General features: G+C 41.8%; 1 protein-coding gene across 1 annotated transcript; it reads left to right on the top strand.

Annotated features, from left to right (window-relative positions):
- Positions 1-391: 391 nt before the first annotated feature.
- On the top strand, positions 392-18,862 carry LOC126280638 (uncharacterized). The gene is made up of 4 exons (XM_049979781.1): positions 392-717; positions 4,251-4,370; positions 11,072-11,252; positions 18,710-18,862. The coding sequence occupies exons 1-4, from the start codon at positions 654-656 to the stop codon at positions 18,720-18,722; spliced, it is 378 nt and encodes a 125-aa protein (XP_049835738.1). The 5' UTR covers positions 392-653; the 3' UTR covers positions 18,723-18,862.
- The last annotated feature ends 283 nt before the right edge of the window (positions 18,863-19,145 follow it).

The following is a 19,145-nucleotide window of genomic DNA, read 5'->3' as shown; positions in this document are numbered from 1 at the left end:
AAATGCTGTAACAGTTTAAGTGGTGCATGGACTGTGGGGTGGGAGCGAGTTACAGGTTGGGGAGAGACTGTAAGAGAATAGCAATTAAATACAGTAATGATATCCTTGCTGAAGGACGCTCATTGGTATTCGAATCAGAGTCTTTATGAACACACAGGCATATTTGTTCCCTTACGACATTTCTAAGAGTGAGAACAAGTTACGGGTTATGTAAAATAGTCGTAATTTCTTGCTACCCTGATTACTCGACCTGTCAGAGTGAAAAAAGTAGAACAAAATACATAGGTAATTCCCGGTCTGGGCCCCAGGTTGTCACCGTTGCGCCTTCGTGTGGGATCAGCAGAGTGCATAACAGTGTGTCAACAAATTGCACCGCGTGTTTCCTGACTTGGTCGCTGCTCCTGGCCACAAGGCGAGCACCTGGACGAGCTCTGGTGTTCACGGTCACGCAGCGCACCGCAGCTCTGGAAAACACCCAGATCAACTAGCCCTGTCAAGCATCCATTCCGGTTTCTGTTTTTTTTTCAGGGTGCTCACATCTCCACCTGTACCCAGTGTGTATAAAAGGAGAGCTCTCTGGCAGTGTAGCGGTGTATGTGACACTGGGGACCTTAGGCGGCTGACGAGCAGCGAAGTTCTGAGGCGTTTTGAAGATGCGGCCACAGGGACGGTGCCTCTTTGGGGTGGCATTAGTTATGCTGCTGATCGCCACTTCTGGTGAGTTTCTTCACTTAACTGAAACTGGATCTGCAGCTGGGGAAAACTGTTTAATTGATTCAATGCCGACTTCAGCTGCCTGTTGTTTCCTTCATTCGAGTGCACAACGACAGTGGACGTCACTCAAATATACACAACTACAGAGACACACTTGGTATAATGTGTCATAAATGAATTTCTGTAATGATATTCAACGGTTGTTCATTGAGGGTTTCGTACAACTCAGTTATGTATATATGTCCAGTTCGTCTACAGGTTTTGTCGAGTGAGTTTGCGAGTATCAAAATATGCGATATAAATGGCCGTATCTTTTTATTGAACTGATTTACAGGCTTGAAGTTTTTACATTGCAAAGGGACTGTAGATCTTCGCATTTGATATAACTTTCAACTCCGTACCTCTACTTGCTCTTGGGAAGAAGGGTCTTAATAGATGAATAAACAGGCGGACAACACAGTGATCCTATAATGGTGCTTTTTTCAGCTTAAAAGACAGCTGCTGGCAGCATTAAATCATTTATGTACAGCGTTTACCAAAAATTTATAGTTACAATTGTATGGATGGTGCAATTCAGTGAGACGCTGAACTAAAGGTAAGAAATGAGTGCTAAGTTTTCAGTGATCAGAGTATAAATAGCTTACACGTTATCAGCAACGACTTAAGTTCCTAACAGAGGTCAAATGCACATTTTACGGGTGCTTCTTGTTGAGTCTTCTGCCACATCACCCATCACACTCCCCTCAAACTCTACTGGCGAATTGTTCTTTGCCATGAATTAACAATTTTTTGGAAGTTTCTGTCCACGACTTTATGTCTGTTGTGAAACTGTTCTCTGTTCACTTTTTGGCTTTACAGACACTAGAGTCTGGTACACTATGCATTAGATACAAGTCTTCAAGTTAAGAAACTGCAACATTGATTTAGTGAACACTAGATGGAAGAACGATGTACATTTAGATTAGCGTTGTTTCTAAAAGTGTGCAATTTTTCAGCAGGTTTGATTTTTAGTAGGCTTGCAGAAGAACTGAGAGAACTGAGTGCAGAACCACAAGTATTTAACTCCAAATTGAAAGAGACACACTCCTTCTCTTCTGTAGAGGAGTTCCTCACAGTAGATGAAAACTTTTCTAACTTTTCTCTGCAATGAATTATTTATTTTTACACACACTGTTTTTTCGTGTTTTATTAGGTCTTCAACGCTTTGCTTCTAAATTTTCTAATCAGCGTTCTGTAAATTATATACTGATACGTTCGATGACCAAGTAAGTAGCCTTGGCTCCTACGTTCCAATGAAACCCAACAACTATATAATAAATAAACTATAAACAGTGATAAATCCCACCGTGGTAACATCACAGCCGACGATGATGTGGCAAACAATCGTTTGTTATGAAACGTCAGTGGTTCACAAACATGCCTCACACGCATAGGTCACGCAAGACCTCATACCTCCTGAACTATTCATTTCCGGCCACCAGTTCCTCATCTCAGAGTATTCAGTTTCATATAAAGGCCTTGGGACATTCTGAAACGGTTCATTAGATCGAAAAGTAGTTGACGATTAGTATATATTGTAATTTATGTTTCTTCTGGATAAACTGGCAGTTATAGTTTCTATTTTCAGGCGATGAGGCTCTCAAGGAAATCTTTTTTATGCACTTGAAAGACACGTAACGTAATATAACGCTATTAAGGAGTTTCGTTGAAATTGCCGAGAAATGTACAAAATCTAAGGCCAACAAAGGCCAGGACACCGTAATTTCAACATTTTATTTGATGCGAAGCCAAACATCTTTGTGCTTGTAGGAGTGACACATACTTTACACTTTTACGAACTGTGTTCTTGGAAAGTTGACGAGGACTTATTATTATCAAATGACCTTAACAGAGACGGAATATTTGTCTCAATAGTTACGAGAACTAACCGTCCACGAAAAAGGTTGATCTTTATGCAGTTTCTCGTGTCTATATGCCTATTTTCGATACATTCAACCAGGTCCGCCGACTACGACGAGGTATTACCAATGTACATGACTGAAATATATTTAAAATTTGCATTTTGTTACATTCCTTTTATCTAATACATACTTTACAATCATGTTTTATTATAGTTCTAATGTTCTATCTCTCAAACAGAAAACTGATTTTTGCGTGGTTATGAATCCCAGTTTTGTATTCCTTTTTTAATAAATATGCACTAAGCGTTCGAAAGTATCTGGGCATCCACATATAATGCGGAATTGACCACTGGTGACCCGCCAGTATAAAAGGAGGTGGCGAGTATTATCAGTAGAGAAGCCATAACAGCAAATTGCGGCTGTTAGGAGAGCTCAGTGCCTCGGAACATTCGATGTCACCTGAGCAACAAATCCACAAGGAAGGGACAAATCAACTTTCTAAGATTGACCAAGTCCATTCTTGAGGTGATGTAAAGAACGACACCACTGTATAGTGGATGACTGGGAACATGCTACACCCTGCGGCAATCCAGTGGAAGGGTTTATGATTTGGTGAACGCCTCGACAACAATCCACATCTCCTCTTAAGCAAGTGGACCGATTTCAGCTAAACTTGGTACACATATCAGTACCAATCTGGAAGGAAGCACTGTCGGCCTAAGAAACACCTAACTCTAATGGGTGTAAGGATGGAGGTGAAAGGGGAGTATCTAGTACTGCTCAGGAGCGCCTGAAGCAATTTTAATCAAATTGGTGTATAAATGACTCGCAGTTTGTAAGGACACACATCCAATTATAATTTCCTGACACTTTTGAACAGATAGTGTAGCTGTTCACAGCCGTTGTTAACATGTAGTATCGAGTATCTCAATGATTTCAATTCTTTTCATTTTTAAAAAATTTCATCAATTTATTAAATTGTAAACTGCATAGCAGAATTTTATATAATTAAATGATAAACCTAAAGGTGATATTTTTACGGGGTAAATTTCCCCTTTCAAAGCACGCATCACAGATTCAGTCTAGCGGTCTAAATACAGGCCGGCTTCCAATAGTGCACAGAATATTAAGGACGTGGGAATTACGTAGAAAACCATCAAATTATTAATATGGATAATATTAATATTATTCAGAATGTTTCTTGAGTCGTCAGTGGCCTCCAATGGCTCATTTCAAATTGGATTTGTTCTGTAAGTATTATTGAACAAAGGAAAGTGTACTATCCGTTGTTCAGGAACTAAGCTTACGTTACATAGCAAGGTGCTACAGCGCTACAACTTAAGATATGCCAGTCGTTCCTCAGTTTCTACCTACAAAGAGTAAACACACACCAAACAAGTGTGGTAGACAGTTTCCCATGAACACAATCAAAGCCTTTATACACAGTTGCCGTAAATTTTGTCAGAAAATCGTGTAGTTAGTACTGGTATCGGTGAAACCTGGTATTGTGACAATCTTGTCGGTATAACAGAGTAAAGGGAGAGTGATGGTTTTGTTCCTGGTTCCTATTCAAGATGTTGGATTAGTAAACTTTAGAGGAAGATATGAATGAATAACACTTTACTTTCTTTACAGATGCCGTGCCCGTACCTGAAGAAGCCCCTGAGTTGGAAGATCTGCGGGCTTTGCCCTCCGTCCCACGACAAACGTCACCATTGATGGCTGCAATGGCGCCTCCTCTCCCAGATACACCAGGTAATTCGGAATAATGTCAGCGGTTTGCCATGAATATCAACCAAGTAGCCAGAATTACAGTAGCCAAATGTCAGCTAACAGGAAAAAGCTGTAAAAGATCTAAAAAACAATTCAAGAATAAGTATCTACATTAGGTGCTATTAGGCATGACGCTTGGGTAATGCAAAGTTTCATCAGAGCAGGAATTCAGATGTAAGTCTATTCTAGCACAGCAAATGACAACCGAAGGTTTAGTAACCCAATAGTAATAAGTAGTTTCCTTGGTTACACACTCAAGGACCTCTACGCCGTAAATTCCTGATACAAGATGTGACCGGATTCAAGACTTCCTAGCAGAAACAGCTCACCAAGTTATTCTTACTGGAAAGGAAGCAATAAGGACACCCAAAAACAGTGTTACAGTGGCACAATTATTTGTTTTTGCGGATCATTGGTCTTCTGACTGATTTACTGCGGAGCACCAAGGATACCTCCACTGTGTAACTTCTTTATCTCAGTATAGCACTTATACCCGTTCGGTATACTTGACTCTCTGTCTTCTACAACTCTCAAGTACCATGGAAGATATTCCTTTGTCTCTTAACACGTCTTATCATCTTGTCCCTTCATATTCTCAATGTCTAATACATTTTCTTCTCCTCGCAGATTCTGTGCAGAAATTTCAATATCCTTCCATAGCTCGACATTGCAAACGCATCAGTGAATTTCTTTTCAGATTTTCCAGAGTTCTCGCTACACTTCCATGTAATGTTGGAGTCTAAAACGCACATTCGTGGAAATTGATTCCTCCAGTTAAGATCGTTTTTTTTTTTTTTTTTTTTTTTAAACGAATACCTCGTTTGGCGAGGAATGGCCTCACTGTCTGTACTAGTCTACTTTTTATGTCCTCCTCGCTTCGTTCGCCATGTTTTATCTTTCTTCCAAGGTAGCAGATGTCCTTCATTTCGTCTATCCTGTGGTCACCAATTTTTATGTTAATTTTACCACTAACCTCATTCATTTACTCCCCACTACTTTCGTCTCAGTCCTTCCGACGACCACATTTTTTCAGTTTCTTCGCATTTTTCTTGCAGCCGTTTCGGCATGACATCACAGAATTTTCTGTTTATTTAGCTCCTAAGAGACGCTCCTAAGAGCTTCTGTGATTGCCCTTTTTAGAGATGTCCAGCACTCTTCAGCTGAACTGTCTATTGAGGTGCTCAAAATCGCTGTGTCTACAGCCTTAGAGAACTTCAAATTGATCACAGCATTCCTCAGTGCTCTAATATCACATTGCTTTCTACATTGACTGTTGGGGATGATTTTCTTGGAATTCAGTCTGTTCTTTATCATTACTGAATTGTGATCTGAATCTACGTGTGCTCCTGTGTACATCTTGCAATCCAATGTCTGATTTCATAAGGAATGTCTGATCATGATGACATCCAGGTACAATCTCCTTGTGCCTCTTGGCCTTTCCCGAGTATGTATCCTCCTCTCGCGATTTTTGAACAGCGTATTTGCTATCGCTAATTCACACGTATCGGAGAACTGTGTCTTTCTCCTGACACCCTGCTACTACCAAGCCCACATTATCGATGTAACCTTCTGTTCTACCTTTTCCCCCAACATAGTATTCCAGTCGCCCACGATTCTCAGACTTTTATTTCCCTTTGCACACTGAGTTACTCGTTTAATACCAACATATACTTTCCGTAGCTCTTCTTCTTGTGACGTCGGCTTGTATAGAAGATGTATTATTTTTGGAGTTGGTCTGATGGTCATTCGAATACGAGTAATCCACAGTCACACACTTCCTGCCCTGCTTTCCTGTTCATGACGAATCATACTCTCGTAAAACCATTTTCTGGTGCTTTTGTTACTCATGTGACTTGAAATCCGCATCTTCTTTCTGTTTCACTTTACTTATCTTCAGTACATCTTGACTGAGCCTAGCTTCAGTACCACATTTAGACTTCTTACATTTCCCGTTCCGAGTAGTAGAATATTAACACTTTGATGGTTTTTCATTCCTTCTCTCAAGGTCTTCTGCTCTTTGGCAGTCCTTTCTCGGAGATCCGAAACGGGAATTAATCCAGAATCTTTATCCGATTAAGAGATCATCACGCCACTTTCTCAATTACAGGCCACATGCCCTGCCTTAGTGAAGTGGTTTCCATTGCCTTCTGCATCTTGATGGTGCTGATCACCACTGTTTCTTCGGCCTCTTAGAGACAGCCACGCCGCAAAATCTGTCCGCTCTTTGGCAAGGCGGCTACCAGAACGAGAATGACTGCTTGTGTCAGAAGGCTTCGGCCGTCTCGAATTTTATTCAAAATTTAAGGTTTAGCTCACGTCGAACATGAATCCCATATCTTTACCCTAAAGGTGAACATTTGAAGCATGCATATACAATGCCTGACAAAAAAATTAAAGCGCACGTGAGACGTGAGCGGGTGTCAATATATCTTGGTACACATATACACCAGCTGCAGGTATGTTGCAATTACCTTTGTGAGGTACAACGGCCACCAGAGAGCATTATTACTGTACATATTTAGCGTTGTTACAAGACCCAGTTGGGTATTTCAGAGACGTGAACACTGTCGTATGTTGAATGATCATTATAAAGTACACGATAAGCCTTGTACTCATGTGAGGCAGAGTTGTCAGTGCCTGAAAGCGTTTGAAATGGGCCTCATGGTGGATCTTGATTTGGCCATCTTCTCAGATCGTGCAGCATCCAGTTTTGTGGTGCATTCGTAGGTGACAGTGGCCCACCATTGGACTGCATGGGAACGTCAGGGCAAGCGTACTCAATGTTCTAGTCGACCACGTCTGATCACCATAAGGTTGGTCATCATACTGTCACCAAGCACATCGTAACCCCTTAACACGTGCACCTACCATCCAGGAACGAGTAAAGCATTCCGTGCAACATTCTATGTCGTGACGCACCATTGATTGGAGGCTGACAAGAGCCGGACTATGAATTATTATCCCATGCGTAGGCTGCCGTCATCACCTCAATACTAACGATTGCGTTTGGAGTGGTGCAATGACAATGAAGCACGGAACAGACGCGACGTCAAGTACAGGGTTAGTCAGTAGTTGTGAGGCCAAACGAGGAGCTGCTCGACCAAAGAAACAGCGACATCATCGGGATTCATCTACTGCCAATAACGGCTGGTGGTATTGCCTTTGTGCTAATCACATGTCCCACGATCATGGATCGCCTCTCGAACTGCCTAAGGCCTATTCCGTGAGCGGTGTTTATGTTTGCATTTTTTTTTACTGTAATGAAAGCTCCATATTAGATTTAAGGTATCCATGTGTGAAATGAACTACAACGGCGTGTAAATTGTCGTTTATTGCGCAATAAGTTGTGGAATATTGGAGTTTAACTTCAGTTCTTGTCAGTCTTCCTGAATAGTGGGAAGGAGGAGAGTTCTCTACGCTGTCATTCAACAGGATTTGCTACAGTGTGTAACGTGAATTGTTCCTTGAGGCTTGTTACAATGACAGCTTGTATTTCTGAGATATTTTAATGTCTTGCCTTCACCTGTGTGATTTAACTCTAAAGCTGTTTTTTTTTTTTTTTTTTTTTTTGGGACAGTACAAGCATAATTTTGGATAGTCACAACTCTTACTTCACACATAATGGGGACACTCTTAATTGATAAAAAACACTACATTAAATTTTTTATACACCATTTGTTTGCGCTGTTACACGAATTTTACGATGGCAGCAAGATTATCGACGAAAAAGGCGTCAGATTTATGAGACTGTGGGAAAGTGGGAAACTCTTATGGAATAAATTCACGATCTTCTGCAGAAGTTGAATGCCGCTAACTTTACTATCGGAATTTTGTCAGCGGCCTGTATCTGTACTAAACTGAATCTTACATACCTTAGTTTATTCATAAAATGTGACACAATACATGGGGCAACTACCAGTAAATCCAGATTTTTTATATTAAACAATCAGGGCTATTGGTGGTTATTAATTTCCGATCATTTGGCTCTCCGTTTAAAAAGCTGTAGATTCTTGTAACTGCCGCTGTAATATTTCTACTCTCTTATGAGAACATGGACTCATTTAAGTGGAACTTCAGCACCCACTCAATGCACATTGTTATGTTGCTAGAACATCCTTCAGCTGTGCACCCTGCAACATGCATTTTCAACAGGCTTTCACGGGAGTTGAAGGCTGTTAACTGTGAAACCACGGATTTTCAAACTCTAGTCGAACGCTTTTGTCAAGGAGAACGGCTTCCATTTTCTACAGGAATACTTAAGGTCCTTCATATTGCTTTGTGTGGATGTAAATCACTGAAATGATGGGTAAAAGTGGATATTCTTCGATTGTGAGTGCTTTACGACTGCTTCATGATGCTATGCTAGTTATAAATCACTAACATGAATTAAAGAATAGTAAAACTTTTCACGAAAAAAAAGTCAGCCTTTTTTTATTCTAGACAAGAAAGTTAATTTTGGTATTCTGTGGTGTTTCCTGGTCAGTCGTATCCCCGGACAGATGCTGCTTATAGACCATGAACGACACTTCCCCTTTGGATGCCTAGCTATTATTTGACTTTTTAGTACATTATTAAACTGTACAGACTGTCATAGTGATTTAATTCTACGGTTGTAGAGTTTAGCATTTCCTTATTAATTTTTTGTTTCGTTTTAGGAAGTTACGTGTATGTTGTGATGTGAGTCATTGACTTCGAATAATTAACACAGCGATCGAACTGAATAAAATTAAGCTAAAATACTCTCTTTCTATACTGGAAAGAACTTCTTGGCTTGTTATCGCGTTCCCCGTCAATTAAGTCCGAGATTTTGTACTCAGACTAAGACGGAAGAGGATTACAAAATAATACATGCAAAACGAGTAAAGCATGTAAAACTAGTAAACATACAACATTCAAATACAGGTACGTCCAAACTGCTTCTCTACATTCAATTACGGGAATTTTCTTTGTAAGTTTTCGCGTGACGTGTCCTTAGTTCCAGCTAGATGAGATTTTTCAGCACATCTGCTATAGCCACCAAAGACGCCTGTGATCATGTATGTTCTTTGTTTGGTGGAGCCCTGACAGTGATCTCACACACTAGAATACTATTCCATTATGTAGAACACATAAAACACTGTAGGTCTTCGTGGAATTACTGAGAATGCTTGCTAACTGCCGGTCAGTTTTACAGAATTATTTCCAGAAACCTCCTGAAAACGCTAGCAAAACAAACGGGAAAACCAAACTTGGTTCATTTCTTATACTTCCAATTAAGCTTACTAACAGCCTTCTTAATGAACGGCAATAAATTCCTTGTATGTGTCTGTGATCGTTACGAATTTTCAGTAAAAATTTCACTAATACATTTTTTTCTAATGATACCGCTTAGTTTCGCTTAACGGCTTTTGATTTCTTAAGCTTTTTTGCTACTGCCATCAAATCGAAATTCACTAGTCGTAAACCTAAGTTCACTGTCAGTTGCAATAAAACTTATGGCTACGTGGGGTGTTAAGTGCAGAATGAAATACTGTGAAACGTTTCCAGACGTGAGTTTTCCTTCGTGACAAGTATAATATTTAGTTAACTGTCCCGCTGCAGTTCATACATTTCATTACGTAAAGAGAAAATGTTCAAGATTCGGCACTATATTTGCTACCATAAACTCTCAAAACTGAATGTACACTATTACACCTCCTCCACATCTACAAGAGCATAGGGAGGCATGTCTCACATCCACAGACCATATTATCACGTTTCACTCGATATTCTTTTTCTTTTACTGATGCCTTTATCCCGCGGTCGCAGGGTCGGCAAGGTTAGGAACGGATTTGGCAAGGTTAATGTTAAGGGGTGGCCGGATTGCCCTGGGACAGAATTTGTGCACCCCAACTGTATGCATTTAGTGTAACTCATGGAATAGCGAGAACGTGCTCAAATGTCTGAGTCCTGTAACTGAGGCGAGACGTGGGGACCAGCCCGGTATTAACCTAGTGGGATGTGGAAAACCGCCTAAAAACCACATCGAGGCTGGCCAGCACACCGGCACTCGTCGGTAATTCGCCAGATGGATTCGATCTGGGGCCAGTGCACATACCCGAGTCCAGGAAGCAGCGTATTAGCGCTCTCGGCTAAGCTGATGAGTTCGTTTCAGTCGATATTATTTCCCAGTAAAGGGAGGAGGGCTGTGTGTATTGACCATCGCTCAAACCTTTGATCGTTGCAAGCACTGTGGAACTATATGTAGCACAAGCAAGATATTTTTTCGGTAACTTGAATGCATGAACAGGACAGTTAGTGAAAAATTACATCTAATTTTAGGTCTGAACCTGAACACCAAGCCAGCTGCGAGCTAGAGATGCTAAATGTGCCTTACAGTTTTTATTGTATATCACCATCTGACAGAGCGCACTCTAAAACATAAATTCTAGCCTAAGGTCCCAAACACATCTTGCACTGATACGAACTTTAAAAGAGATTAATCGAAGTACTCATCTAATGATAGTAATTTAAGTTTTCCATTGTTTCTCAAAATGACACGACAGGCAGTTCTAGGACGGTACTTTTACCAAACCATTTCGGTTGACTGCATCACTTCTTTCCCGTCTGAGATGGTCTCTAGCGACACTGCTGTGTACAGGATAGCTAAGTCCACCTTTCACCTTCCACGATAAATATTTCATTTAATTTATCATTATTTCCAGGTGATGCAGGCGACGTGAGCCGCGAGAAGAGGACACTCTTTAAGAAGCGCCCATTCTCCTCCGGCTCGTGTGGTGGCGGCTGCTGCGGAGGTTGCAGCGTGTGTGGAGGCTGTGGAGGCGGCGGGGGCGGCCACTCCTACAGCTCATCGGGCTCTTACAGCTACTCGCGCTCTTACGGCTAGTGAGTGAACTCTTCGCCATCGTTGCTAGTCCTTGGAAATAGCATGATATCTTAAAATACGTGTTTACGTTAAGCATTCTAAAGTTACTGGCTACCAGCTGAAATCCTGTGGGATAGTCTTGTGTATATTTTGAGCTTTGGTCTTCGTGGAGGGGAGAGAGTCGTTCCTTGGAACACTTTTAAGGCTTTCGCATCTAGATGCTTAATAGTTTTTCTTATTCCGTTCCGAAATAATAGCATTCAATTTACGTGTTGTGCAGTCTTTTTTTGCTATTACAAAAGCCACTCCGGAAAAAGAAGTTTTTTTTTCCAAATTTGATAAAGTGTTGTAGGTTAAATGAGGTCAGAAACGTAAGAATAAATATTCTATTCAAATTAAAAATGTTTAAGTCGAGAAACTCTTGTAAGTGTAGTATTTAATAGTCTGTGTGTTACATTATTACTATACTACATAGCAATAATCAGTAAACGAAATCAAATTAAGAAGAAGGGTTGCCAAAAACCAGTAACAAATTCAAAACACTTTGAATTAGAAGCTGTTGGAAACAAACTCAGATTTACATTTTAGAGATAGAGAAAATCGTTAAGACATTAAAGAAGCTCACTTCATTTTGACGTATCACTTTTTCTATGGTAAAGAAATCTTCCGTTTTAAGGTACAAGTTAGCGCACGACTGACGAAATGTGGCTTTGTAACTGAAGTATTACAAATATTCTCACAATAGCATTGATATGATGTACAGCACTTGAATATGCAGAAGTCGTAATATTTACAAACGCTGCACAGAACACATCCTCATGGCTCACAACGGCAGGAACAGTACAACGTCTCGAAAACTGATTATGGCGGTCTCTAGTGTGAATTCGTTCATGTGCTTCTCAAATGGGCCAGTAGACTGAAACACTAACGAGGGAACTTCAGATGTGCCTACGTACACTGTCCTCGAAATACAACGCTCTCCCCTTCTTTTTCTGACATAATCTAACCAGACAAAAATATTAGTTTCCCCAGTAAATAAGCATCCAGGTCGCTTTGGAGTTCTGCAGATAGCGCTTAACTGGCACCGGGCGGGCGAGTAATTCTCCTCCGCTGAACTTAAATAATGGCAGTAAAGAGAAGAGTATAAGCCTGCCGGGCGAACGGAAACAGCGAAGCGAGATGGGCCGAAGTATATCGCGGCAGAACGGAAGAGAGAAGGTATCGTATATCAAAGTGCCGGTAACCACACCGTGGATGAAATTGGCAGATCCGTTTGTGTCTAAACGCGGCCTATCGAACGTATCTGCAAGTAACAACGCAGTGTTACCCACACTGCGTGCGTGAAGTTCCAAATTGCAATGCTATCTCGTGGCGAGTTGTAGAGTTACGATCCTCGAAGTTACAACAGCAAATGGTTCAAATGGCTCTGAGCACTATGGGACTTAACTGCTAAAGTCATCAGTCCCCTAGAACTTAGAACTACTTAAACCTACCTAACCTAAGGAAATCACACACAGCCATGCCCGAGGCAGGATTCGAACCTGCGACTGTAGCGGTCGCGCGGGTCCAGACTGTAGCGCCTAGAACCGCTGGCTATAACAACAGGGGTGTAGAAATCCAAAGCGCCAGAATCGGTGCAGCAGAGGTCCTGGCCGTACGTACATGTCTGGCACTCGTCGGGAAACGGCGGTGGAGCAACGAGGCAACATGAAGTCTTGTCTTAAGTTTTGTGTTTGTGGGCGAGACTTCGTCGAATTTGACACAGATACCAAAAAGCAGCTCTATGGTCGCTAATCTACGAAACGCCCCATCCTACGAGGCAACGATCGAGAGCGAATTTACGGCCAGCAAACAATTACAATAATCGATTGATCGGGTTTGTCCCCAGTCGACTTGTGGTATTTATCGAATTGAAACTGACAATGAAAGGACGGCATACTACACAGTGGTGGCTAAAAGTCATAGAATAGTGATATGCACATATACATATGGTGATAGTATCACGTACACAAGGCATAAAGGGGGAGTGTCATTTGTACTCGGGTGATTTTGGAATTAACAGACATTGAACGAGGAACGATAGTTGGAGCTAGACGCATGGGTCATTTCATTTCGAAAATCGTTAGTGTATTCAATATTCTGAGATCCAAAGTGTTAAGAATGTACGAGAAAACCAAATTTCAGGCGTTGCCTCTCACCACGCACAAGGTAGTGGCTTAAGGCCTTCACTTAACGAGAGATGTTGGTTGGTTGGTTGTTTGGAGGAAGAGACCAAACACCGAGGTCATCGGTCTATTCGGTTTAGGGAAGGACGGGGAAGGAATTCGAATGTGCCCTTTCAGAGGAACCATCCCGGATTTTGCCTGGAGCGATTTAGGGAAAACACGGAAAACCTAAATCAGGATGGCCGGACGTGGGATTGAACCGTCGGCCTCCCGAATGCGAGTCCAGTGTAACGAGAGAGGGGAGCGGCTTTTGTGTACAGTTGTAAGTACTAAAAGACAAGTAACACTGCGTGTAATAACCGCAGAAATGAATGTTTGACGTACCATAAATGTATGCGTTAGGACGTTGCGGGATAATCTGACGTTAACGGGTTATGGCAACGGACGACCGATGCGAGTGCCTTTGCTAACAGCACGACATCGCCTGAAATCCCTCTCCTGGGCTTGTGACCGCATCGTTGTGAGAGCTGACGGCAAGGTAGGGCTCGAGTGTGGCGCAGTCGGGTTCGAGGGCAGATCCCACGAAGCCACGGACCTAAGTTGTCAACAACGCACTGTGGAAGCTGGTTGTGGTGTGGAACCAACGGCTTTGCCGCAGCGGCAACACCGGCTCTACATCTACGTCTACATTTACACTTCGCAAGCCACCCAACGGTGTGTGGTGGAGGGCACCTTACGTGCCACTGTCATTACCTCCCTTTCCTGTTCCAGTCGCGTATGGTTCGCGGGAATTACGACTGCCGGAAAGCCTCCACGCGCGCTCGAATCTCTCTAATTTTACATTCGTGATCCTCTCGGGAGGTATAGGTAGGGGGAAGCAATATATTCGATACCTCGTTCATAATCTCACCCTCTCGAAACCTGGACAGCAAGATACACCGCGATGGAGAGCGCCTCTCTTGCAGTCTGCCACTTGAGTTTGCTAAACATTTCCGTAACGCTATCAAGATTACTAAATAACCTTGTGACGAAACGCGCATCTCTTCTTTGCATGTCGTGAGATCACCGACGTTAACACTTGGACAGGTGACAATCAGGGTCTGCAGAGTGCCGTTGGCAACTTGGGTGCACTCAACCCTTGTGAGGCCAATTGAGGAGCTACTTGACTGAGAAGTAGCGACATCGGTCACGAAAATTGACAACGGCCAGGACAGCGGTGTGCTGACTACATGCCCCTCTCTATCCGAATATGGTGACGCCTAAGGGCTGAGGATGATACGGCTGCCGGTCGATACCCCTGGGCCTTCAAGGCCAGTTCGGACGATGTTATTTTTGTTTACATGGAATGGACTAGGTCCCCTGCTCCAAACGAATGATCATTGACTCGAAATGGTTAAGTTCGACTACTTTGAGACCATTTTCAGCCATTCATGGACTTCATGTTCTCAAATAAAGACGGAATTTGTAAGGATGACAATGCTCTACGTCACCTGTCGACCATGTCATAGAGCCATCATACCACCGGACCACAGCTGTTTGCTAGTGGTCTGAAGAACATTCTGGACAATCCGACAGAATAATCTGGACACCTAGATCGCCCGACATGAATCCCATCGAATATTTGTGGGACGTAATCTATAGGTCAGTCCATGCACAAAATCCTGCACGGGCACACTTTTGCAGTTATAGACGGCAATAGAGGCACCGTGGCTCAATAGTTCTGCAGCGGGCTTCCAACGACTTAAGTCCATGCCACGTCCAGCTGCAGCACTACGTCGAGCAAAAGAAGGTGGCACACGTTATTAGAAAGTATCTCATGGCTTTAGTCACCTCACTGTAAATGCAGTTCCAAAAAAGGAGTACAACGAATGTTTCAGAGCACCTTTAAACCCATTTCAGCTATTTATTTTGTGAACATGATACATGATTTTTATTTTCCGTAGCTACACTCCTGACGGAACTGCGACAAATTGTGTGTACCACTCGCAAATATGTCATGCGGCGTAAGAACAATGACTGTAGAAAGACCCTAACCGGAGGGACCGGAGACGAGTGTCACTTAGTGCCAATCACAATCGGTTTCAAGCCCCACAGAAATTTCTGTTGGTGTTGAAAACAGATCCATGTCAACCAGTTTACGAGGAGACAATGCGAGCGGAACTGCGTGAAATGGACATTCGGAGGCGGGTACCTTGCGAAAGGCCATTTCTCACAGTAGCACAGAAACTGAACAGTACCTGACTGGAGGCATGTAATGCGCTTTGTAGAGAAGTAACTTTCCCCGTTTTTATATGATACAAGGCGCAGAGTGCAGCGATGACCCAGTGTGGCGTTAAGTTCACAATTCGTGGAGGTTGTAGTTCAGCCCAGGGGTGGTTCTGTGTTGCTCTGTGGGTGTTTTTGGTATCGTAACTTGGATTCATTCACTCAGCTGAGATGTCTAGATCGACTTGTTCGGTGGCATAATGTTCGTCTTTCTTCTACGTCTACTTGATGAGAACGCTGTGGCTATTGCTGTCTTGGAAGAGCGACGATAGCCGTGTTCACAGGGCTGTACACATACATTTGACGAACTCGCAGTCACCCAATAGCACCTCGACTGTCCACTAAATGGCCTGTTCTTAACCCACTGGTATATGTCTGGGAGTACTTGGTGCAGCTGGTGGAATATAGCAATCAGTATCCTCGCTCTGCGGGACCTAAGTATCAACGAGTTGCTAAGGCTTGAAGAACCTTTTGGACTGTCCCCTCATCGAATTGACTCCATAGCCGAGGCTAGAGGCGCTGAAACAAATGATTAATAATGTCTACTGGATTTACGTTGTGTTTTTCCAGAAGATTGTATCATTTCCCGTCTCACTCCGAGATTTTTTTATGAGCTTCCAGGCAAAAGCAGTTTCGACACACTCAGGAGCTCCTATGATGGAACGGTGTGTGATTCAAACGTGCAAGAGGGTATGGTTCTGTCACTGTCCAGCATGGATGCTTACAGAGACAGTCCATTGCGCAGGGATTGAGGAATATTTCTGTCTACCACCAACATTGAGTTCCAGTATTTTTAAAAAAAATTTTATCGTGTGGACAAGCAGCGTTCATTAGGGAACAAAATTAAATCGGTCATTGTAACACCCTCTGAAGTCAAAGCACTTCAACCAAAATACCAGGTTGAAGGACCTGCTAATTAGCCGGCTGTGACTACCACTAACTTTTTATTGTAGTCAAAGTGTTTTAAGCATAAATTTCTATAAATGCAGTGATAGGTGAGAGTCAAAGGATGGCAAAGTACAACAGTACGTAAATAAATAACAGACATTATGATAAATGTTTTTTGAGGTTCACGCCCAGTTTACAAGTGTCAGTTTCATTAAGTCCAAAACGGCATGCAAATTTCCCTACTATTTTGTTTTCAATCATGCGAATCCATTTAACAAACGTTGTCTCGATAGATACACATTTAAAGTTTGTAGTTCATTATACAGGGCGATTAAAAAAGAATACCACAACTTTAAAAATGTGTATTTAATGAAAGAAACATAATATAACCTTCTGTTATACATCATTACAAAGAGTATTTAAAAAGGTTTTTTTTCACTCAAAAACAAGTTCAGAGATGTTCAATATGGCCCCCTCCAGACACTCGAGCAATATCAACCCGATACTCCAACTCGTTCCACACTCTCTGTAGCATATCAGGCGTAACAGTTTGGATAGCTGCTGTTATTTCTCGTTTCAAATCATCAATGGTGGCTGGGAGAGGTGGCCGGAACACCATATCCTTAACATACCCCCATAAGAAAAAATCGCAGGGGGTAAGATCAGGGCTTCTTGGAGACCAGTGATGAAGTGCTCTGTCACGGGCTGCCTGGCGGCCGATCCATCGCCTCGGGTAGTTGACGATAAGGTGTCATAACTAACATTTTTCGTAGGACTCTCCATGCAGTTGATTGTGGAATTTGCAGCTCTCTGTTAGCTTTGCGAGTCGATTTTCCTGGGCTGCGAACACAAATGATTGTTGGATACGTGCTACATTTTCATCACTCGTTCTCGGCCGTCCAGAACTTTTCCCTTTGTACAAACACCCATTCTCTGTAAACTGTTTATACCAACGTTTAAAAAAACCACCTATCAGGAGGTTTAACACCATACTTCGTTAGAAATGCACGCTGAACAACTGTCGTCGATTCACTTCTGCTGTACTCAATAACACAAAAAGCTTTCTGTTGAGCGGTCGCCATCTTAGCATCAACTGACGCTGACGCCTAGTCAACAGCGCCTCAAGCGAACAAATGTACAACTAAATGAAACTTTATAGCTCCCTTAATTCGCCGACAGATAGTGCTTAGCTCTGCCTTTTGTCGTTGCAGAGTTTTAAATTCCTAAAATTGTGGTATTCTTTTTGAATCACCCTGTATGTGTACAAATCTTTGAAGTTTTTCAGCTTGCCTGTAATCTTCTATCTCTGGACCATAGAGTAAAGCTTAATCTTCTTCGAAGATCTCATTCTTTAAAGAGTGAGTCTCTGTAGCCGCAGTTCTAGCCTCAACGCTTTTTTCTTATCATGGCAGATGAGCAAGCTGTGGTACCGATAATGACGCTCATGACTTTCATTTTATGCGAGACGCCGGAAAAGAACGACTCACGCCCAATTGTTAGCATTTTAGACGAAATTTATACAATTGTCGTGGACAATAGCATCAGTAACTTCACTCAGTATCGCCATAACTGAATATTTCATCCCACTGCTTTGGAAAGCATATACTTGCGACATATGGTGCAAAAACCGTCGATATTTTCTTCGACCAAGAATTTTACAGTAGCCTCACAGAAACAGATGTTGATTGGTGTCCCAAACGCCCCAAGCGTCGAGACCGACTAGAGGAGGCGTAATCGAGTTTCCATTGATTAGTGATTTTCAGGTGTAAATTTTTAGGTAAAATCTTTTTGACCAGGTATTCTTAATATTATAAGGAGTCAAAATATGCAACAAAAGAAAAAAAGCGATATTTCTTCAAACTTAGAGACCGGGAAAGCCCCTTGAACACTCACACGGATTAGTATGTAATATGCTACATAGTGTATTCAAATTATCTTTCATCCCTTAACTAACAGTCGACAGTCTGACAGTCATTTTTCTAATTTTTTTGTTATAAATACTTCTATTTAGGATGTATCCACTTGCTTACTGCATGTTCTAAGGAGTAATTGAACCAACAGGTTTAGTGGTGTGATCTATTCAGTGAAACTAAAATTAATTTCGCAACATTTCACTCAGTTTCTACAGAAAACTTTTATTACTCTTCATTTTGTTACAGTGGCCGACGATAACGCTATGTACGTCCAACATCAAATACTCTCCTCGCGTTAAGAGGGAGACCACGCTTACCTACGAATTCAGCATTGGTTTGGACAATAGTTGTGTATAAATACTTCTGTTTTAAGCGAAATACATTTGTTTTGTACAAAGACTTGTAGTTTCATTTTTTAAATTTATTACCCAACTAAATGAAATAAATATTTCTTCAGTAAAATTTGCAAATTGTCTATAAAAACCTGATTTACACATTAAGAACTCAACAACACTTCATGAAGTTGTAGCTTCGACTTTTTATAGGACGCCTTGCTCGGTAGGTAATAACAGATAATTTACTCTCCTCAGACATATAAGACACTAATGCACATAGTGGTTCAAACACGAAAAGAAACAATTGTTGATTATATAAATGTATGTATGTGTTTGTGTGTATGTAC

Source organism: Schistocerca gregaria, chromosome 1 (assembly GCF_023897955.1).
Source record: "Schistocerca gregaria isolate iqSchGreg1 chromosome 1, iqSchGreg1.2, whole genome shotgun sequence".
NCBI lineage: Eukaryota > Metazoa > Arthropoda > Insecta > Orthoptera > Acrididae > Schistocerca > Schistocerca gregaria.
The sequence above is the reverse complement of the archived record's forward strand: the minus strand, read 5'-3'. Positions and strand labels throughout refer to the sequence as shown.